The 23,125-nt window shown below is 42.8% G+C and overlaps 1 protein-coding gene across 1 annotated transcript in view; it reads left to right on the forward strand.

The window, feature by feature from the left end:
- The window catches only part of LOC306960751 (slit homolog 1 protein-like), a 78,371-nt gene that overhangs the window by 17,049 nt on the left and 38,197 nt on the right, over positions 1 to 23,125 (forward strand). The window contains exons 2-16 of the mRNA XM_079553247.1: positions 5,653 to 5,724; positions 9,646 to 9,717; positions 9,798 to 9,869; positions 17,938 to 18,009; positions 18,117 to 18,188; positions 18,270 to 18,341; positions 18,416 to 18,579; positions 19,365 to 19,512; positions 19,600 to 19,671; positions 19,758 to 19,829; positions 20,001 to 20,072; positions 20,198 to 20,341; positions 21,598 to 21,761; positions 22,282 to 22,305; positions 22,380 to 22,524. Of these exons, the coding sequence (XP_079409373.1) occupies positions 5,653 to 5,724; positions 9,646 to 9,717; positions 9,798 to 9,869; positions 17,938 to 18,009; positions 18,117 to 18,188; positions 18,270 to 18,341; positions 18,416 to 18,579; positions 19,365 to 19,512; positions 19,600 to 19,671; positions 19,758 to 19,829; positions 20,001 to 20,072; positions 20,198 to 20,341; positions 21,598 to 21,761; positions 22,282 to 22,305; positions 22,380 to 22,524 (1,437 nt within the window). The remainder of the gene's footprint in view (positions 1 to 5,652; positions 5,725 to 9,645; positions 9,718 to 9,797; positions 9,870 to 17,937; positions 18,010 to 18,116; positions 18,189 to 18,269; positions 18,342 to 18,415; positions 18,580 to 19,364; positions 19,513 to 19,599; positions 19,672 to 19,757; positions 19,830 to 20,000; positions 20,073 to 20,197; positions 20,342 to 21,597; positions 21,762 to 22,281; positions 22,306 to 22,379; positions 22,525 to 23,125) is intronic.

The raw sequence follows: 23,125 nt of genomic DNA on the forward strand, positions 1-23,125 counted from the left end.
CCCTCCAGACTCGCATCTGTGTAGAGATGGAAAGGTTTAGAAAAATCAGCATAAGCGAGTACGGGTGTACTTAGTAAGGAGAGTTTAAGTTTTTCAAACGCTGTTTGGCACTCGGGTGACCAAGTAACCTTTTGTTCCTTTTTGCTCACAGCCGCAGATCCTCTCAAAAGGGCATGCAGCGGGGCAGCGATCTTGGCAAAGGCCGGAATGAAGCGCCTGTAGTAACCCACAAAACCCAAAAATGATCTAACTTCTTTTACAGTGCACGGGGGCTTCCACTGTTGGACCACTGCAGTCTTGTCGGGGTCTGTTGATACCCCTTCCTGGCTGACAACATGGCCCAAGTATTTGACTTTGCGTTGAAAAAAATGGCATTTATGTGGTTGAAGTTTAAGGCCATGTTTCGACAAACGCTGGAAAACCTGATCCAAATGAGACAAATGAGAGTCAAAATCGGGTGAGAATACAATGACATCGTCTAGATAGATCAGGAGGGAGTCATGTACCATACCACCTAAACATCGGTGCATTAACCGTTGAAAAGTGGCCGGTGCATTACAGAGGCCAAATGGCATTCTGTCAAATTCATATAAGCCCAGTGGAGTGGTGAAAGCGGTTTTCTCCCTATCCTTTGGGTCCATTTCTACCTGCCAATAGCCGCTGGCGAGGTCAAGGGTGGAGTACCAACACGCTTGTTTGAGGCAAGTGAGGGATTCCTCAATCCTGGGCAAGGGGAAGGCGTCCTTATGGGTAAGCGCATTCAATTTTCTGTAATCCACACAGAAACGCCATGACCCATCCTTCTTTTTCACAAGGACGATAGGGGCTGCCCAAGGACTAGAGCTTTCTCTAACAACCCCTTGGTCCAGCATGTTTTGTAGGAGGCTACGCAAGTCGGAATACAGAGATGGAGGAACAGGGCGGTACCTTTCTCTGCTTGGTGGTGCGGTTCCTGTGGGAATTTGATGCAACACTGCGCTGGTACGCCCAAAATCATCCTCATCGGCTGCAAAGACTGAGCTCCAATGCCGCAGAAGGTTATCCATCTTATGTTGTTGTTCTGGGCTGAGGTTTTCACCACGTAGAGTGCACACCGGGTTGTCTGATGGTGGAGAGGCGAGGGTTGTTCTCACGTCCACTTCCACCGTGCCTGGATCAGTTGCAGTCAACACCAGGTCCTGTTCATTACAGATCTGTTCAGATGACAGCAGAAAAACAGAAGCAAGTGCCTGCCTTGGAGGAATGGTGACAGGGTAAGGGTTAAGATTTTGAACTCTCACAGGTATCTTACCCCCCTTGAAGCTGCAGAGCGTCCGTGCCACTTGCCACTCCGTCCCCCCAGTTGTCCCTTCCACCAGGACCTCACCGTGAGGGAGCTGTGCTGTCCCCAAGACATTTGCCCACACCACCATCTCACTTTGTGGTGGGACCTCAATAGTGGTGTTTTTGGTCAGACGAGCAACACCAATCTTCCCATCAGTCAACTGGTGTTGAGCCACACTGTTACAAACTACGAAGGCTCTCTCCCAGTGGTTGTAAGCTGATGGGGTTACAGTCACTCTGAAGGCTGTAGTCCCAGGGTGGTTTCCTTGAAACAAAGACTCCCAGCAGCTAAATATGACATTCATCCCGAGAATAGCCTTGTCAGCTCCAAGGCATGAGTCCTTTACTATAATGGCGCCCTTGTCCCGCACTTCCACTCCAGCCACTTCAAAGTCTAAGACTACATAGCCTACATATGGAATTTGTAGTCCATTAGCAGCCTTAAGGGTCAGCCATTTCAGTTCTCCCGTGCTCCGAAGGGGAACATTATTAAACCATTTATGGAAAAATGTCTCTGAAAACAATGTCACTTGGGAGCCAGTGTCCAGAACACAAGGAATTTTTACACCTGAAGCCATTATCTCTACCCCTGGGCATGAGCCAACCATCTTATCCTTTAAAATTTCCGGTGACTTTTCCCCAGCTACCTGCCCTACGGCGGCTGGGGGTTCTAGTTTAAAGTAGGTGGTGACTGTTTTTTATTGGGACAGTATCTTACAATATGACCCACTTGTTTACACAGTTTGCATATAGGTCTCCCCTGATCGTCCCACTGGAATTCAGTTGTATGGCTCAGAGCTGCAGGCTGTCTCCGCCTAAATGAGTTATTAGGATGAGCGTAGGCTTGACTCGGTAGTAGTTGTTGTTTAAGCTCGTCAACAAGAGTTTTGCTTAGGATTGACAGTTGTTCCTGCATTTCCTGGCGTATTTCAGCTTTAAATTTTTCCTTCCAATCATACGTGGCATTAGGTGTGTGGGTAGATGTGATAGGCGTTTGTACCCTTGATGTCCAAGCCTGTTCTGAGCCAGCATGGTCGTCCTCTAACGCGCGGGCTTCATCACAGACCCTGGTGAAGGTAAGGTCGGGGTCACGCCGCACCAGCCTCTGGAGCTCCTGTTGGATGGGGCCTGCCCTCAGACCCAGGATCAGTTGGTCACGAGCAGTGATTTCATCCTGTGCACTGCCACCTGGCTCCTCTGTTCTCCACCTACTAAAAAGTTCACGGAGACGTAAAATGAATGCCCCAACGCTTTCTCCCTCCTGCTGCTGGCATTTAAAAAATTGGACACGTAATTGTGCTAAAGAAGTCCGTTTCCCATATAAACCTTTTAAATGGGATAAAATTTGTGCAGCAGTAGTTCTGAGGTTGGGATCAAGTAGTACAATTTCTCTGCGTGCACTGCCCTCTAGTGCCCCAATGACAAAGTCTGCTTTTTGTTGGTCACTGAGACCTTGGGCTCTCAACATGGCCTCAATTTGCCAAACCCATTCTCCAAATTTCACCTGATCACACTCCCCTGAAAATTTTGGCACCCAGGGCACCCCCATAAACCAAGGCATAACCATCGTGTTAACCATAGCTTGGTTGCCTGCCGGTGCAGCCTGAATGTCCACAGGTGCATTATTTGCTTCAGGCATGTTTGTGCCGTGTGGTAAGGGCTACTGCCAACAACGCCAAAATGTCGCAGTTTGAATTTGTTCAAGCCCGGGCCACACAGCACAATACACAGTTGAAGAATATGTACAAGTTTATTTTTAAAAGTCTTCTAGGGATAAAAACCGTTCATAAAAATTGTTCTTATAAAAACGTTGGTAAAAAGTGGGGTCCAAGATCGTCCGGGGCAATGACAATTAGGGGATGCGAGTCACCAGTGATGAGACCAGTCAAGAGGTACTAGCCGTCCGAGTCCAGTGAAAACAGCAGCGCCAAGTCGCCGGTCCCGCTTCTCAGCTGTGTTGATGCTCCGTCAGCTACAACAACAAAGTGCAATAATTGGTATGGGGCAGATTGAAGGGCAAATACGCAGGCAGTCGATAACTCAGGGTGCGTCCCTTTACTCCTCTGGTTCCAGGCATATCATGCGAGTTCGCCTCCGCAAACGTCCCGCGACTCTTCCCCAGGTCTGCAACACCCCTCCGTGCAGTAGTAGGACAGTGCAGCTGTAAATGGTAACAGTGGCCGTCAGTAGACTACTCGCCCAAACCCTCAGCCCACACGCACACACAAGCGGCAATCATGGGTTCGTCCCTTCACTTAGCTGGTAATGGCGTGTCACATGCTGCTGCTGCGGCCCACTGTCCACGGTCCTGCTGCGTTGTCCACGGTCCTGCTGCGTTGTCCGGTTGTCCTCCTGCGTTGATGTGCCGGTCTGTTGAGCTGTCCCTCGGTCCCCACGTCCACCGGTGACTGCCCTCCTCCGGTCTCACTTCCTTGTGTTTAAGAACGGAGTTCGCTGATTACTGCGTTCAGATGTCAGTCTCTGATTGGCTGGGCAATTTGGGTCAAACCATTGTGGCAGGGGTGCACTTAAACACTTCAAATCAAATATGAAAATAAAAACATGCAACCAAAACAAGCAAAGTATAATTAAAGTTAAGCAACCCTGCCCAATGCGTCCTCTCCTGACAGGAACAAATAGAAAAATCAATTGTTTATTTTTAGTTCTGTCTTAAAGTCTCTAGGGTTAATAATAAATCCTTTGGCCGCTTTGTTCTAAAACCACCAGGCCTAGATCAAGATCAAATCAGCACTAAACCAGGTCTGAAATAGATCTAAATTGGACTACACTGTGTCTAAACTGTGTGTAAACCAGAAATATATCAAACTTAATTCAAATTAAATTCAGATTTCATTTATTCAGACATTTTCCATTTAAAGAGAGGGAAAAACAATACATAAAGTGTGAAATGGAATAGGCAGTAGGACCTTATTGTGAATAGGTGCATCTCTAATCATCTCTAATCAAAATGAATAAAGTCTGAAAGTGCTATAACCCTGAGCACCACCTGAAGTAAAAACAAAATCAAGAATTCTTAAAGCAGTACTAAGTAACTTGTTCACCTTACTAAATCCTTTTCGTAGTCCCTCTGGGGGTAATACAAGTGTTAATGGGACGATTGGGGGGTCTTTCATCTCCCCTCGGTGTCTCTGGCCAGAAAACCACTATTGCAACTTCCCTGCACCGGCTCTGAGCCACCAATACACACTAATGGAATCATGAAGAAGAAGCTAACAGGCTAACGGGCAAAGCTAACTGTGGGCTAGCGCCACTTAAACAGTATTTACAGCCAGAAGAAAATGATCTCCATTGTGTAATTGGATGTACAATATCCCTCTCGCGTTGTCTGTTCTGTCCGCGTAGTATTTACTCTCACGGACAATTAATGAGTAAAAAACCATAACATGCTACCACACTTGCAGTGCCGCTTATGGCCTCTAGGGACATGAGTTACTTAGCACTGCTTTAATAAAGAAATAATATAAAACATGTGCCGCCTCTACAGACTTCCACAAACACTACCTGAAATGCAGCTTATAGTTCAGTCTTCAAGTAAGTGGTAATGTTTCTGAAAACGTAAAAAAAAACAGTAATACGTGTAAAATAAAGCATCCAAATTAGTCACAATACTCTCGAGTGTTTGGTTCGTCATGGGAAAGTTTGTTGAGGGAAAGACGGACGGTGAGTAGCACAGGTGTCGGTTTACGCCGTGGGAGCCTCGTGGGAACAATGACATCATCCCCTCACCCCTGTCAATCAAAACCACACAATACGGTCACTGGGTTAAAGTGTGTCACAGGTTAAATGTTGATCTACCTTTTCCCCTAGTTTGACCATTTATGCGATGTTTATGTCGTTGCACTTCACAATTGGAAATGGACACAGGGAGGGACATTCGGAATAATACAATTTCCATAACTGTTCCAGCTTCACTGTGTCAATGGGCATCAAGTTCATGTTTTATCCATGGAATACTAGAATGTACTCCCTCCTCTTATGTCAATAATGTTGACTTGAAGGGAAGAGGGAATCATATTTGGAAAGAGACACAAGCCACCCAAAGCGATTCACAAGGGACAGTCACCACAGCTGCGCCAAAGAACATCTATATTCATACACACATTACTTAATCACTTCCTCTGGGCTGAGACTTGGTGACAGAATCTCCCACCATGTGTTGAAGTGGACAGAGATACACATGAGTGCACATTTGCTGAAACAAGTTTGTTCAGCTGTCTTGATTTGACCTGATTTTGTTCTTGCACAAACTTCTCTCTCCTAAGTTTTCACACATGCTTGACCAATGTTTGTTCTGTCGTTGTTTTTCAGAGATCTGAACGGGAACAACCTCACGCTCATCACCAAGTTCGACTTTTCTGGACTCAAACATCTCAGAGTGCTGTAAGTCTCTTCATTTGTGTTGAGTTTTTGTCTTTCAACATTCATTTCCAGATTTCTCTTCAATCAAACTGGTACCTGGTAGAGAGTTGGGATGAATAAAAAGTACTTTACACTTTGTACATCATACCGGACAAATGTCTAGGTGAGGTATGTCCAAAGCATGGCCCGTCGTGGATCAAATTTGGCCCTCAGGCTCCTTGTTGCAATAGTCCACATTGAGATACGTTTTCTGCCGTTTTAATGCGTTGTTGTGCTTCAGCAGAGGCCGGAACTTGCGGTTTAGGACTTGATAGTGAGCAGGAGCTGGGATTTTAAATCATGTTACTTGTTTTAGCTGTAAAATCTGGCAACCCTAAGTGTAGGTCTTATTCTGCTTCATCAGTGGCCAATCAGTTTGAGAACTATTGATCATCCATCTTCAAGTTTTGGATTTGAAAATATGGGACATTTTCTGGCACCTGCTGTGAGCCGTCCCACCAGCCCAACCAAGCTCCAAGACAAGTCAAAATACGGTAGTTTCCAGCCAAAACGGGAGACTAGACAGCTACGCACCCTCGGGACAACTGCCACTTAGGCTTCTGCCGGCCAGCTATGCATCTTCTTCTGATTTTCTGTTGCCAGGTTGTAAAGTGCAACAATGAAAGATCCCAAAACTGCTGATCTTTTCATCGCTCAGGTCACTCAAATGCGAAAGACTCTCAAATGGCTATATCATTCAAAACAAACTTTGTACTTTCTCTCACCTGTAATCAGAAGAGCTCAATAGTTTTCCGGTCGAGAAGATGGCACGTTTTGTTGTTATGTTTTTGAGCTGCCTTCCTGTCAATAACGGCCATGAAAACAGAATTCAAGACTACACGTGTTTGTAAAGAACAAGTGTGTAGTCAGCCAGTGCCAGTCCAGGCAGTCTCTCAGCAAGAACCTGTTTTGGAGAAAGAAGTCACGGACAAAATGCTCTTACCCTTCCACCACGGTTCGAGGAGGGGGCTTATGAACTAAAATTCTAACTTTTTAAGGCATTTTCTACCTCCACTGGGCAGTGAAACCATATCACAGAACCACTCCCTCATCCACACACACACTTACGCTCTATCGCACACAGACTCTTGGGGCACATGATGACCCAACAACAGTGCACGCTGACGAGAGCTGGGATTGATCCACAGATTTTTGGATCAGCGGGTACTGATACTATTATGGTTCTTAAAGGAATAGGCCACCGTTTTTACATACTGAGATATGTTCTTACCTTAGCTTTGACGAGTTTTTTAGGACCTGTCTGGTCTTCCCCCGTGCCTTCAGTCACGTAAACACAGCGCAGACGGCGTTAGCATTTAGCAAAACAGGTCAAGATAGAAGCTACCAAGCTCTTCCACGTTTTCCCTATTTAAACATGGTTACGTGAAGTGTTACACTAAAGTATAATTACACAAAATTAAACAATGTGGATTTTCTAAGCGGATAAAAGGGGGAACTATATTGTATTGAGTAATTTGGCATCCGCACAGTAAAGTGAAGATTACTGCGCAGTAAAGTGAAGATTACTGTGCGGATTTCGAACTACTCCTGGTATTATTACGCCTTACAATATAGTTCTCCCTTTTATCCGCTTAGAAAATCCACATTGTTAATTTTTGTGTAATTATACTTTGTAGTGTAACACTTCACGTAACCATATTTAAATAGGGAAAACGTGGAAGAGCTTGGTAGTTTCTATCTTGACCTGTTTTGGAGCTATAGTGGAGAGGGGGAGAGGCTAAATGCTAACGCCGTCTGCGCTGTGTTTACGTGATTGAAGGCATGGGGGAAGATCAGACAGGTCCTAAAGAACTCGTCAAAGCTAAGGTAAGAACATATCTCAGTATGTAAAAACAGTGGCCTATTCCTTTAAATAAGCCCAGCTAATACAAAAATGTAATCCTTTCCACTCCAGTGCCTTTTAGCACAAGATAAATCATTGATTTTATTCCTCAAAAGCATAAATCGGGTGTTGTTTCTGCCATAGACCTTTTACAGATTTAATCATGATTCGATTATGGATTGATTAAACAAACATATTATCAGGAAAGACCTAAACACTCTCCGACTCTTGCTTCTTCTCCATCACTTAGTTCAGCCCCAGTGTCCCTTCAGGTATAGAACATGTGGGACACGATTTAACCGAGACCTTTTGACCGGGATACACAAGCTAATCACATCTGGCGGGCGGGATTAGCGCTAGCCGGCGTCAGCCTGCAGCCTCCGCGGAGTGTGTCATTCTCCTCTGGGCCTTTGTGTCTCTAATTGGATTAATGCAGTTTAATTAGGGGCGAGGGACGCGGCATCGTGTCTGGGTTAGTCGCGCTTCATTGTGGAGGTAATTTTTTTCGCATCACGGCAGCTGTCACGGATCAGGCGCCGCTAATGTACGGCTTCCAGCTACTTACTGTCTGACAAGCATTTCATTTAGAGCAGAAAATGGGCTTCATAATGACGGCCACTGGAGACTTGAAGTTAGGGCTGCACCATATATCACCAAAGTGTCATTTTTTGCAGTATTAGGTGATGTCATATCCATACAGCATGAATCACAGTAAATTGTAAAGAGTTTTATTCAGAATTTTTGTAATTTAGCTCAATTTCAGCCTTCTTTACTATTTTTCAGTCTTGGTTTGACACTATTTGACAAAAAGACACATTGCTAATTACTTTGGCTTAGCCTTAACCTCTGCAAGAAATGTAAAACTCCTGTACAACCAAATGATCGAGTAATAAAGTTGTTGAATTCAACCATACAGGCAAACAAGAGAAGAGCAAACTTCTCTGGGGATTCTGGTTTACACATGGTACGAGTGTAAATAATGGTTTACACTTTACAAGCCTCTGTGACAATTGTCATTTATTCATCCCATACTCAGTGGCATAGGCGCTGATCCTGTGGGTGCTGTGGGGCTTGAGCGTCCACTCAAATCTTTGGGGGGGAATCTTCCCTTGTCACAAATGATTCAATAGATAAAACTTGTGCATGAGGCTGGGCAATATTGGAAAAAAAATATTTCCCCATATTTATCGATCGATCGATTTTTTTTTTTTTGCATTAGATACATCTTTCATTCAAACCTCAGCTTAAACAAAAAATGCTTTCCTCCAGTTTCATTTAACGGACAAAAGTCTTCCATTGTCTCGACCAAGCTCCCAAATTGGCTTTAAAACTGTCGATTATAAAGCCCTATGACGATTATTGAGAGGCTAGGCTCGTTTCACACTATGGATAAAGCGCCTGGCTCATAACCAAGAGTTTGCTAGATCGACCTTGTCTTTTTTTGTCCTGACTGGGCACTGGGAAAAACAAAAATTGCTATTGCTATTGCTATGCTCAGTGTCTGTGCCGTTTGCCCCTCCACCACCAACAACCATTCACTCACACATCACAGTAACACATGCGGTGGGTTAAAAAAATTCTGGTATTTTATCTTATATGTAACACAGTGGTATCCAAACCTTCTTCATAGACGGCTCACTGAAGCGTACACGGGGTCAAGGGCCACAGATCGACAGCCAGTGCAGTGAAACCTTTAGCAGAGGTTTAGACTGTGCTCCATACATTTATTTAGGCTTAAAACCTTATAGTGCCAGCTCTGTATTGCAGTAAAATGTTGGCTGAGATTGTGTAGAATGATTAAACTTGTCATAAAAAGGACCATCTCTGGTGATGCGAGCAACTAAAAACTAAAAACTGGTCCACTACAAAGTCAAGTAGCTCACTGCCATTTTTATTTTGGTATAAAAAAGCACCCAGGTAAAAAGGTTGGAGACAGCTGCTAACAAAAGGCAAGACACGTAGATTTTTGTGTTTTGATTACTTACCCGCATAACAATAATGAATAAATGAATTTTGCCTCAATGCTCCTTTCGTAATGCTTCATGATTTGTGCGTTTTAGACACTTGATGGAGAACCAGATCACCAATGTGGAGAGAGGGGCGTTCGACGATCTCAAGGAGCTGGAGAGACTGTGAGAGAGAATTGCTTAATGATAATGTTTGTTTGCACTTGTACCATTTTAAGAGCCAACTTTACCGTCTCTTTCCCCAGTCGAATAAACAAGAACCGCCTCACTCAAATCCCGGAGCTGCTGTTTCAGAAGAACGAAGCCTTATCCAGACTGTGAGTAACGTTTACTGGCTAGGATTAAGAATGAGCACCGTGTGAGCTCAGTTTAGTCGTTTTTGAGGTGACGTTTCCTGATTCTAATGGTTTGGACATGTACAGAGGAGGAATAGTGAATATATGGATAGACGGAAGCTGAGGTTAGAGCTTCAAGAAAACAGGAGACCAAAGAGGAGCTCTATGGTGCGTCACTGTTATTAGCATGTATGTACTAGTATGATGATTTATAATGCTGCATAATGTGGGGCTGGGCTGTATGACCTCATCAAAAGATCACATTTCTTCCCATCAAGTATCGATTGATCTCTCCCTTTCTTTTTTAGATGTTAGCAAAAGTCCATTACTGACAGTATTTCTGCTTTAGTCCCGTAAGTTTGAAGAATAGTCTGTATATCATAAATCCATTTAGAAGTTTCATATTTACCAGCACAGTTTTGTTTATAATTCCGAACCTTTACAGCTCACTATCTACAGTCTTGTATATTTACTTTCATCGCACCAGAGCGCCTCACACTGGCCTGGCAGATGAATCGCAATGTTTTCACTGGTGTGAGTCAATCAATGAGGACCCACACATTTACTGAGCTGGCTCCGTATTTACAGAGAAAGTTTCTGAAATTAAAAAAAGTGTTGTCTTCGTGTGGATATAGTTTCCAATCTCTTGCTAAGCTTAATCCTTTCATTGCAAGGTAAAAACCCTCGCCATAGCTTCACTACAGCCACACGAGCCGTATTTTATTTTTCATGCGTTATTGAAGCAGCTACACAGCAAAGGGGAGCAAGAAGAAGGTGGGTGGGGAATCAGGAAGACAAACCCCTGGATGTTTTGTTTTGTTTCAACTGTTTTTGATCAATATTGCAATTTCTAACCAACAAAGTTTAAAGCTACACCGCGTAGAATTTAACCCATCCATCCATCCATTTTCTTCCGCTTTATTCGGGGCCGGGTCGCGGGGGCCAGAATTTAACCCAATAAATAAAATTGAAATGCAAGCATTTATTTTATGACAGATATTTTCATCATTGAAAAATACCTGTGAAAGCTCGTCTCCATGGAGATGTCGACTACAGTCAGCAGAATTTGAGATTTAAACCAAATCCATTCTTTGATTACCCACTGTAGTAATGTGTCGAGCTGGTCATTAGAAGCAAGTTTTTTTTTTTTACTGATGGCAACAGTTTAGTCCCAAATGTTTCGCAGTGTCCCTTTAACATAGTGGAAAAGCTGTTTTTTAGATTATTACCAAATACCTTCATAAAACTTAATACCCCCTGTTTTCTCACCACCTTAGAAAGCTTTTGTGTCAAGGAGCTGAAAATGTTGCTGTCAATGTTTTGTTGTATTTTAAAGTATATGGAGAAGGAGGTGCACAGCTAGGAGGCAATAGTTTCGAGAGTTTGAACCAGATGCCCTTCTTGTTGCAATCGCCCTGTGACTGAAGTGGCCATGAGGGTGCATTGTCTGACACAATGACACTACAGTGGACGAGGTTTCAACTGTCTGTTTTGCGGTTGACACTTGAGGCCTGCAGTATATTCCATTGTTGGATTATTGTGCGTAGAAGCCAGTGTGTCTTTTTGTGGCTGTAATCATCTTAGTGTGTGTGTGTGTGTGTGTGTGTGTTGCTGGAAGCTGCAGGTGAGTAGCGTGTTTTTGCCGGGAGGAGGGCAGACGGTGGAGGCAGAGCTGGTCCCACTGGCTCGCGGCGCTTTGAGGGAGTCCCAGCGGAGCCTTTATTTCTCTCAGAAAAGAGCTTTTGTTCGGAGACAGCAGCACAGAGCGGAGAGGGACTTTGAACGTGTCATTGAGACTGCTCGCTGCAGTTTAGATAGAAGCCACTCCTGAGTCTTATCAAGAACTGAACCAGGCCATACTTTAAGACTAAACCAGGACCATATAAGACTATTTGAAGTGCTGCAGGGAATATTGGAACTGTTTAATGCCACTGTCGCTACAACTTCAAAACATCACAGTGAACCTTTTTTATATGTACGTAACCTTGAATTGTGTGAGTTGGAACCACAGACACTGCCCTCCAGAGGCCAAGATCGTTGTCTGCAACTCACTAATTCACAGCACTCTTGAATATTAGCTGAGCGACGGGTAGCACGCTTTGTGACATCCAACGATAGTCCAAAGAGGTCTGAGAACCGGCTTCAACTCCCCAAAACCAGGATCAAAAGAGGTGACCAGCCATTTTCAGTGTTGGGCCCCAAACTTTGGAACACTCTTCCTCCTCACATTAGAACAGCGCCCTCTGTTGATGCTTTTAAGACTAGTTTAAACACACATGTTTACTCACTGGTGTTTGACCCAGCATAGTGATTGTGTGGTCCTCTTGACTGTCTTACATGATTTTTTATGTTTACTGTATTTTATTTGTTAATTAGCTCTTTATTATTTGATAGTTACATTTGCTTGCATTATTATTTTTTGTAATTAGTGTATGTTATTTGTTCTCTGTGCAGTAGTTTGGAGACTTTGTTGGTAAAATGTGCTAAAGAAATAAAGGTGGAAGGAAGGAAAGAGCAGTGTAACAGCTGCTCCACAATCCTGGAACATACAGTATATACCAGGGGTTTTCATCGGGGGGCCGCATACTGAAGCGTACACAAGATGAAGGGCCATAGGTCAGTGGTTAGTGCCGCAAAGCCTTTGACTAGCAGAGGTTTAAATTGTGCCCCACACCTTTATTTATGCTCAAAACCTTCATGCCAGCTCTGTCTCACAGTAAAAGGTTAGTTGTTTGGTTAGAATTGTGTAGAATTATTACATTTCAAATAAAAAGGACTATCTCTGATGATGTGTCCCGATTCAGCAAGAAGGCAGAGGGCCACCAAAAATTGGTCTGAGGGCCGCATTTGGCCCCCGGGCCGCACTTTGGACACCCCTGATATATACAATTACTGACCACAGAACTAGATGTAATCACCAATTTGAGTACTGTACTATAAAACCCAATATGACCTACCAGGTGACGTGGTTTTAAGCTCAAGTCTGGACAACAGGGGTGTAGCAATGCACCGTGCCACGATGAACCACGGTGCTAAAATCTGACTATTCATTGTACTAAAGTGACAAATTTTAGTCTATGTTTTAGTTTATAAGCTCCTCGCCGTGTCATGTCACTAACTGCTAAACCGAAGGCTGCAGACACTCGAGATCCTCCAAAACACATGAAATCTGTGTGGCTTCGTAATGGGTTCTCCTGCAGATGACCAGGCGCATTGTCAGAGGCGCAAACAAATGTGTAAGATCCAGTCTTGGTTATAATCCAACCTCAAAAGCTTTGGTTCCACAAAAGTACGAGCATAACGTTGTCCTGGAACAGCCCAAACACGAGCCTCTAATCAAATGCGCTGCTCAGTGTGTGACAGTGCGCTGCGTTTGTGTTTAGTCAAAGCTGCTTATTTTTTAAATCACTTTGCAGCATTGGCCATTTACAACAACCCAGCTCAAGTAATAAGCGACATTTTGACATTTGACGTATGAATGTGAATTGTTTCAGCTTTATCGGGGAAAGTAGTGACTATTGCCACTGCAGCATTTGATTTACCGTTTCATATTGTTTTTGAAGCAGTGGGCAGTTTTGGAAATGGTTTAGAGAGAAAAAAGAGAAAGAGACCAGTCGATGCATTGGCTGAATTTGCGACTCATTTTGTGTTTGCGTCCCAGTGGAGTCTGCGCTCTCTGCGGGAGACGCACAAATGACTTCCACCAAACATGAGAAATGAAATGATGCGGCAGGACGTGAGAATAGCTCTGAGACCGAGGGGCCGTTTGTGTGAAGAGCGTTACGAGAGAGAGAGAGAGAGAGAATGAAGGAAAGAGGAGTGCCAAATCTCTCCGTGTGGTTTCCCTGTGGGACACCAGAGCGGAAAGTGAAAAAACTGGACGGTTTCACATTTACAGACAGTATCCTCCAAGTCCCTGCTGAGATGAGGCCAATTATTGCGGCAGAAACAACACAAAAACACCATCAACGCCAATACCCGGTGTGTCCCAAAGATGTGCACTGTCTGCTAATATAAAAAGACATATGTGGTTGATTTTATTCAAACTTTTCAGAAGATACAGTCGGTCTTATATGAGTATCTTCGTCAAACAACAGGCACTGCATTTCATCTTGTGACGGCATTTACTTATATCATTGATTAAAGCCAACTTATTAGCGGACCTCATGAGCTTTTATGTGTATTATTAATGATGAGCAACGTGGAGCTAACAGGGCGCTAACGAGGGCTGTTTAGAGGCTTGTCCTGAGTGTGACCCCAATACGTTTAGCCGACACACACATGCTAATATAGAGGTAATGAGTTGAGGAGTGTGTGCTCAAGTGTTGCCAACAGCCTTTGTTTGTGGTTTGGTTTTATTTACAAATGTGTCAATGGAATCTTGAAGCTGCGGTTCTCAAAATGTGGTCCCTGTGTTTGAGGGAGTTGGGAGTTATTAGGGGTGTGACAAATTCTCTATATTTGGTTGGTTTTGTGAGATTTTTTTTGCATTATACAACAGTTGAATTGATATGAACCAGCAAATGACATTTCAAATATTTATGTTCACAAAACATTCTGGCTGCACGGTCAGAATAAAAGTCATGATTTTACTTGTTTTAAGGATTGTGTCGTTAAACCAGTACGATTTCTGGGATTCCCATATTAAGGAGATTTGTAGATAGTTTGACTCACATAAAAACATGTGAACACAACAGTTTGTTTGATGTATTCATCAGTAGTGGCAGCTCCCGGGTCATATACTTTTTGTTATGTGCAGCATAGGAGGTTATTTCACCCCTAATAAAAAAAATTAAAATCAAAAGGTTTGATTTTTAAGTTCACTCAATTCAATCTCCCAGAGCAAAGAGGCTGTAAAACCTGGAGGTTTGTTAATCTCCAGAAATACTCAGAGACAAAAGTTTCCTGAGCCTATTCAAGAAGTAAACCAGAATTAAGTAAATCTGATGGAATAATACTGTTGTACTGTCAAAAACAAGTAAATGCACAAGCTCTGTGGCTCTTTGCTCTACTTTTCTACACTGCCGTTGTGTCTTTGGGCAAAGCACCTTGCACACCTTGCCTCCAGTGTCTGTGTACATTGGTTTATGAATGAGAGAGTGAATGGGTGACTGGTTCCATACTGTAAAACGCTTTGGGCCTAATGAAGGTAGAAAAGCACTGTATAAGATAACATTTACCATTTTACTATTAAAGCTAATGGCTGTGTGTAGATATTGTTGTTTATATGATAAAGAATTCATAACAATCAGACTATTTTAAGCACAAGTAACTTAATAATGACGTAACAAAAGGATAAAAACGCCTGTGTCTTCAAAAAGTAGCGATGTTCAAAAGTTTACCCTTCTAATTATCGCGTTTAATTCTTAATCTACACTATAAAACTGGTTTATAGAGACTTTTCCTGTATTATGGATAATAAAAGGAATTTACCACAGAACGAACCACCCATAAATATTGAAAAAAAAGCAAAAACTAGTGAATACTTTTACGGTGTTTTTCATTTAATTAAATGGGGTGAAATAGTGTTGAATATTTAGCAACAAATTACACTTACAGTCATTTTCTTTTTAAAAGTTGTATCCATTTCTTCTTAGTGCTCTACAACTCAACGTAAATCTGCTCTTTTCAATCGTCTCTTTCTCTATTTTCTTGTTGATTTTTGTCAGACACTGTCCACTTAAACCCCTCTCAATCAGTCTGCATTCGCTGTCCATAGTCTCCATGGACACTTTTCATTTCCATTTGACACGTAAGTGTCCCTAAAGTTTGTCCCTTTTGTGCAAACGGATAAACTGTTGGGAAAAAAAGACATTGAAAATACTGGGAAGGTTTGCTTTTCTCACCGCAGAACCCAGAACGGACAAGTCCAGCAATAAGACATAGGTGCAGCTGTGACCAATCCCAGGCCTCCGTCCACAAAAACCTCTCATGTCTCCCATGGCGACCAGAAACATGGCGACCGAAGACGAGCCAAGGCATTTTTAATTTCTGAGAGACAGCAGATGAGAGGAGATTGTGTTTGGATTTGGGAAAAGTTGAAATTCAATGAGTGACTCAGGCTTTTGGAAATACACGGCCAAAAAAAAAGGTCACACGCTCTAATACTTCGATGGACTGTCTTTAGCTTTGATTACCTGACCAACGGCAGCAAAACAGATCATAACAGTTAGTTAAAGGTCCAAACATCAGGCAGCCATTTGCAGATGTGGTCAAGTCTTTTTGTTGAGAACATTCTGTATTACTTTTATTCCACTACATTTGAAAAATAAGTGTAATGCCTCCCACTCCACAATATATCTGTAAAGACCAATAGACCCTAGGCTAGCTCTCAGAAAGACTGACTTTGGTTCCAGGACATGGGAAATACTTTTGATTTTCATTAAGGAACATAATCAAACTTCTTCCACAAAAGGTTCCACAAGCGGACTCCCTGCAGTTATTGAGGAATCATTGTCTAAATTTGGGAAAGTTGTAATTGTATTATTATTTTGACAATTATCTCAGAAAGTAATATGGCCAAAGACTTCACAGACTTCACTAATAAAGACAATACCAAAAATATTCAAGGAGGTATTTAAGCAGGTGGATAGGAGCACTAGTGAATAAATCTTATATCAAAAAGGCATATTTTCAAAAAAGTGTCCTATAGAAACAAGCACATAAGACAGACTAGATTTCATGAACATAAATAACAAATTGCTCCAGATATGTTTCAAATATTCTTTTAGATTCAGTGATTTTGGTGAAGCAAATAAGTGTATCTTGGCATATGGACAAAAGCTCAAGTTCAGTCTTGCCTGACACATCTTACAATTTATCCGATGGACCTTCTATCTCGCCATCCCTCAGGGCACCATCCGAAGAGGCTTTGCTTCTGTAAATTATTTTTTTTGAAGAAATGAAACTTTCTCTAATCACAAGTGTCTCTAATCTGTCTAATATCTGAATGTGAATTTTACCCTTTTCATTTTCAACAAAAGTCAAGCACCACAGGGAAAATTCTACATACATGCTAGTTTCTTTACTTTTGATTACACATTTTAAGTTACAAGTGTGTGTGTAGTGTGTTCCCTGATGAGTTTGGAGCGTAACTAAAAGGTTAAAGATTGGGAAGCGAACGGATAAATGCAAAAAGGGCAGCAAACACTTGTCAACAAGACACCAACAGTTATATGGAGTGTGTTTGGGTCTTGCGGGTTGGAGTTGGAAGCCGCTGGTGGTGGCGATGGCTGAAAGAGTGTCCAGATGAGCGTCTGAGGGCAGCACCTCTGCGGACCTGTTCCTGTAGAATAAGTTCCATAAATAAATATTTATTTTGAGCTTTACCACAGCATCATTCTTGTCAAAGCAAGAAAATGCTAACTCAGTAGAGCTTGCCTGTTAAAAGTTGTATTTTTTTTTTATTACTTACAGATCCATATGAGACTAACTTAAACTCTGAATCTTAGGTCACTGTTTATTTGTGAATCGTCCCGGTGGATTTGAAGGAAGGAAACGGCACATTTGGATCTAGAGGAAACACTTGGATAAGTTAGAGTTAATGATGTACATGAACCCTCTGGAGATGTGCCCTCTCATTACTGTCTGGGCCTGCAGAATTTATAGCGGCAAATGGGAGCTGTAAGAAGAGAAAAGGTTGTAATGGATGCTCCAATCTGTACAGTTTTGTCAAAGAAGATTCAGGATCTTGACCGCTGCAAACCTTAGGGAAATTTAGATGCAATTTCAGCGGTTTCTAGAAACTAAGCTGCGGTTTGTTTGGGACATTCATTCTCCTAATTTGTACTGCTGAATTGCTGTGATGTGTTTATTGAAGAGATTGTGCCAAGTCAGGGTTTTACTCAATCTGATGAAAAAAACAATTTATCTTTATAAATGAAATGGAGCTTGCTGTTTTGTAATGGTTTGGTAAATAAAACTCAGGACAGTTATCACAAGTATATCTTTATTCTTGTTTCATGCAGCTGTAATGTGTCTGTGGATGTCCTGGCAGAACCTTTACAAACCAGTGAATTCTTCTTGACCTTGTGTGATATGTGTCTTCCAGGGACCTGAGTGAAAATGTGATCCAGGCCATTCCCCGGAGAGCTTTCAGAGGAGCCACTGACCTCAAAAACCTGTGAGTGCAGCCTCTAAGTGTTCACCCCTCAGCACACACTCTTGACAGAGACAATCTGTAGCCCGTTCTACTGAAACAAAAAAAAATCATTAAACCTCTCTCTGTAGTCAGCTGGACAAGAACCACATCAGCTGCATCGAAGAGGGCGCCTTCAGAGCCCTGCGCTCTCTCGAAGTGCTGTGAGTTTATGCACCTACTGATTGTTTAAGACACATTTTTCTTTAACAAACTTTTAATATTCTTTGCCTTTTCACCCCCAGGACTCTGAACAACAACAACATCACCACCATCCCCGTGTCCAGCTTCAATCACATGCCCAAACTGCGCACCTTGTAAGTTTCAGAAACACCACTGCTGTTACTGGTCTCACGGCTCATGTTAAACTCTCTCTGCCGTCTCTTCCCAGCCGCCTCCACTCGAACTCCCTGCGCTGCGACTGCCACATGAGCTGGCTCTCTCCGTGGCTGCGGCAGAGACCGGCCCTGGGGCTGTTCACTCAGTGCAGTTCTCCTCCCACCCTCCGGGGGCTCAACCTGGCCGAGCTGCGCAAGAGCGACTTTGCCTGCTCAGGTTTGATTCTCCTACTACTACTACTTGGACACGGAGACCAAAGCACTTCAAGCCGAGACTCCTGACATTACTATTCAAGTGATTGACCTTTCGCAAAACCCCGCCCCCAAATCAGTCATTGTCCAATCATACCTCATAGCAACGGTTGCTACCCGGCATTCTCCGACTCTCTTAAGTCAAAGTAAAACTAACTTACCATCCGCCTAGTTATTTTCCTAGAGAAGCACGCTCTGTCGTTGCTGGACATTGTCACAAAATTCTGCTGAAATACCTGGCATGTTTACTTTTTAAGTGATACGGGAAGCGTTTTGTTGCTCTGAGCATAGCCTTGATTTCTCAGCCATTGCTTTGACACATGGGGCATCGCGGCTGGAGAATCATGACTTTTATGTTGCGGGGGAGACAAAGCCAGTGCAGCCTCTCTCTCCTCCACAGCCAGGAACTGGAGCAGACTGAAGACTGGCCATGTTTTAAGCAATACTGAACATGAAAAGAGAACTTACCTGATACTGCAAGAGCATTACTAGTCCACACAGGTTTGTGGCTAGATTAAAGGCACAAAGTCACAAAACTGACATGAGAAATGGGATTAGAGTCTAATCATTAGTAATAATGAGACATTTCCTGAGAGGTTTGTCCTGGGTTGGACTGCTGTATCTCAAAGTATGTTGCTCTTCCTACAGCTACTCTACCCAAATACAACATGCATTACCGGTATTTACTACTTAGATGGTGCTGACCTCCTATGGGCAGGATGGCTTATGTTTTGTTTTTGTATATTTCAGGCCAGGGCGTGAGTGCATTTGTTCAGCCCTGCAGTCTGGCCTCAGGGTCCTGCCCCCCCATGTGCACCTGCTCCAACAACATCGTGGACTGTCGAGGCAGAGGTCTGACCGCCATCCCTGCTCATCTACCCGAGGCTATGACCGAGATGTGAGTCTGAGTGAAGTTTTGTGATGTGATGTTCAATGACTGAGTTTTAACTTTTTTTTTTTTTACTTTGTTTATCTGTGTCTCAAGTCGTCTGGAGCAGAACGGCATCAAGTCCATTCCTCCCGGAGCCTTCACCTCCTACAAGAAACTGCGCAGGATGTAAGAAACCTGTCAAAGATGGAATACACTCATAAATGTACACTAAAGACCTGCTGAATGTAACAATGTCCTGTCCTTTTGTCTAGAGACCTCAGCAATAACCAGATTAATGAGATTGCTCCCGATGCTTTCCATGGACTAAAGGCTCTCAACTCACTGTGAGTTACCGCACTTCTATGTAGCTGTGGTAATCACTAAACTTCATTCCTCCTGCTCAAATATTACTCCAACATGAGAAAAAGTAGCTTTGTCAAATTCTTGCTGAAGTTGAAATACTGAACTTTGCTGTAAAAATGAACACTGACGCTGATTCTCTCCCCTTCCCTCAGTGTGTTGTATGGAAATAAGATCACTGAGCTGCCTGAAGGAGTGTTTGATGGACTGGCGTCTCTGGAGCTGCTGTGAGTGACCTACATCGTAAAAGATCTTTTCACAGCGTATATATACACAGCGTTATTATAAGTGGAGGAAATGCCTTGTGTGTGAGTTTGCATTTGAAATCCAGAGAGTGTTTCTAATTTCGCAGGTTGCTGAACGCCAATAAGATCCACTGTGTTCGGGCCACGGCCTTCAAAGACCTGGAGAACCTGGCTCTGCTCTCCCTCTACGATAACAAGATCCAGAGTCTGGCCAAAGGGACCTTCAACTCTCTGCACAGTATCCAGACTCTGTGAGTACAGCAAGAGTGTGGGGTTACTGATGTTTTAGACTAATGCTGCATTTCAGGCAACTAGTATCCGGGGATTTTTCCTACCTGAAAATTACGACTGCAGAGTGTTCAAAAAACCTGTATGTAAACAAAACAGCTGATGCTATAGTTAGCTAATAAGATGCTAACGTTGTACAAATGTTTCTTCACAGCAGACATAATTCAAAACATGATAAGTAGTGTTTTATTGAAGGCTGTGACCAAAGTGACTTTCACATCTCTGGTGCAGTTACAGCTTTATCATCAGGGTCTTCCTCATATCTGAAGTCGGACCACACTGATCATCTCTGAGTTTGTAATTATCAGTTTGAGCGGCGTTCCAATTAGAGGTGGGATATATACATCGTCTACGTAAGAGATAATGTACTTCGAAGTGTCCATTATCCGAAATAACTGGACGACATGGAGGTGGAGGACGGTTGGGTCCCGCGAACTGAAACTGTTAATTGGGGCCTGTTTGCTTATTTTTTTAAGTCCTGAGCAGGAGTTGTCTCACTTTTAAATCAGTTTTACTTGAAACTAGTTCCAGCTCAATTGTTTATTGTTGCTATGGAAACAGCTGCAGTGGAGTGATATAGAAGGTGATTTAACTGTTGCCGGACAAGGTGTACATCATCATTTTTTAACAGACACCCTCCAGCCAATCAGAATCGAGTATTCACCCAGACCGTGGTATAAAAGATAATATGAAAATGCCGGTTTGGAAGATACACAAATTTACAATTACGACTATATCTCCAATGTAGAGAAACCAACAAAAGAGTAGCAAAAACTGATTAAATATACTTTGTTGTTTTTCTGCACTATTGTAGTTTGTTCAAGACAAATATCTTTTTAATCAACAATTTTGCAAAGCTCTGATGGTTTGCAAAGATATCGCTTCATCATGTTATCAACAAAGTTTCCAAAAACATTGAGATATTCATGTGCTATTTTGTCAATATCGCCCACTCCTAGTTCCAAGGCATTTTCCTATTACTTACTGTATCATGATCTGAATGTTAGGTAACGCGACATCCATATCACAAGATGCCACAACATATCACCAAATCACAGATGTCTTTTACTGAAATGTTCACATTTTTGCAAACACAGCCTCGAAGACAAAAGATTTTTGTCACAATTCCTAAGCTTGTTCCATTTAAGTTTTTGTTTTGAAAAAGCAAATTCCACTCTGGTTTAGATCATCACTATAATCATGTTGTTGTTTTCCTCAGTCACCTGGCTCAGAACCCGTTCGTCTGTGACTGTCACGTCAAATGGCTGTCTGACTTCCTCAGAGCCAACCCCATCGAGACGAGCGGCGCCCGCTGTGCCAGCCCCCGGAGGCTCACCAACAAACGCATCGCCCAGATCAAGAGCAACAAGTTCAGGTGCTCCGGTAAGTTAGGGCTGCACTAATTTAGGCACTATCTTCAAAAATAACTAAATATCCCAGTCTCTATCTGGTCTTATTATGCTTAAAATCTGCTAAAGACAGTGTTTTAAATCTGCTCTGTGAACTAGGGCTGCACAATACACCGACAAATCATCGTTATCGCATTATTAGGTCGCAAAGAAGCCTTAATATTTTACAAAATGTGCACAATTTTTCTCACACAGCCTAAAAAAACACATTATTTTTGACACTGCACTGATTTGGACCTGGTTTAGACCTGATTTTGTGAATAATGTTGTTTTTACTGGACGAAAACTTTAGATAAAGCTTATCGAGAACAGAGCGCAAAGTGTGACTGCATGTCATTAGACCAACAGTGCCCTCTGCTGCTGAAAGGTAGAACGACAGTCAGATGTGAAGTGAAACCATTCATAAGCCTTAGTAGAAATAATTAAGTTAACATTGTGTTTCTAATCAATTCATGCAAGCTCTTGGGCTAATTGTGGTGTTTTTCTTTTCACAGCCAAGGAGCAGTATTATGTCCCAGGTAAAGCTTTCAAACTTAATCATGTCTGACATTGGAAAGCCCATGTGAAATATGAATGTGTGTGTTGACTTCAGGAGCGGAGGACAAGCGCCTGAGTTACGAGTGCAACAGTAAACCCGTGTGTCCGTCCAAATGTCGCTGTGAAGCCAACGTCGTGGACTGCTCCAACCTCAGACTCACCAAGTTCCCCGAGCACCTGCCTCCAGCCGCAGAGGAGCTGTGAGGATTCTGACGAGTTTTTATTTATATCATCAAATGCACATGGTTTTAGATACTATCTCTTGAGGCTGATTTACAGTTTACAGATTAGGATTATAATTTAGGAGAGTTTGCATGTTCAGGTTTTCCCCACCACTAAAATGTCTGCAGTAGGGTCCCTTTGGAGCCCGGAGGAATGTCGAAGCACTTTGAATTTTACTAGACCGTGGTTATAATCTGGCGTATGCTCGATAAACAAAGTTGAGTAGAGAGTTAAGTTGTGATTGTAAATGTAAATGGATAAAAATTAACCCATGGCGACAATCCAGTGTAGTGTGTTTACATGTATGAGTTCTATCAGTGTTCATTAACATGCACTGTCCCGACTCGAACTCTTTGGTATAATCCTGGGTTAGTTAAGGGTGTATTGTCCACATAGGGAAATTTGTCCTTCGTTGCTGCCAGTGCGACCCGTAAGGAGCACTGTGCATGTTTTGAGTTCATGAGAGAAACCCATCCAGAAACAGGGAGTGCATGCGCTTACCCCTAGAAAGGCCCACGCGGTCCGGGAATTTAACTATTATCCTTATTGCTGTGAGGCAAGAGTGCTAACCACTCAGCC

This window comes from Gobius niger (genome assembly GCF_951799975.1).
Source record: "Gobius niger genome assembly, chromosome: 3".
Classification (NCBI taxonomy): Eukaryota; Metazoa; Chordata; class Actinopteri; order Gobiiformes; family Gobiidae; genus Gobius; species Gobius niger.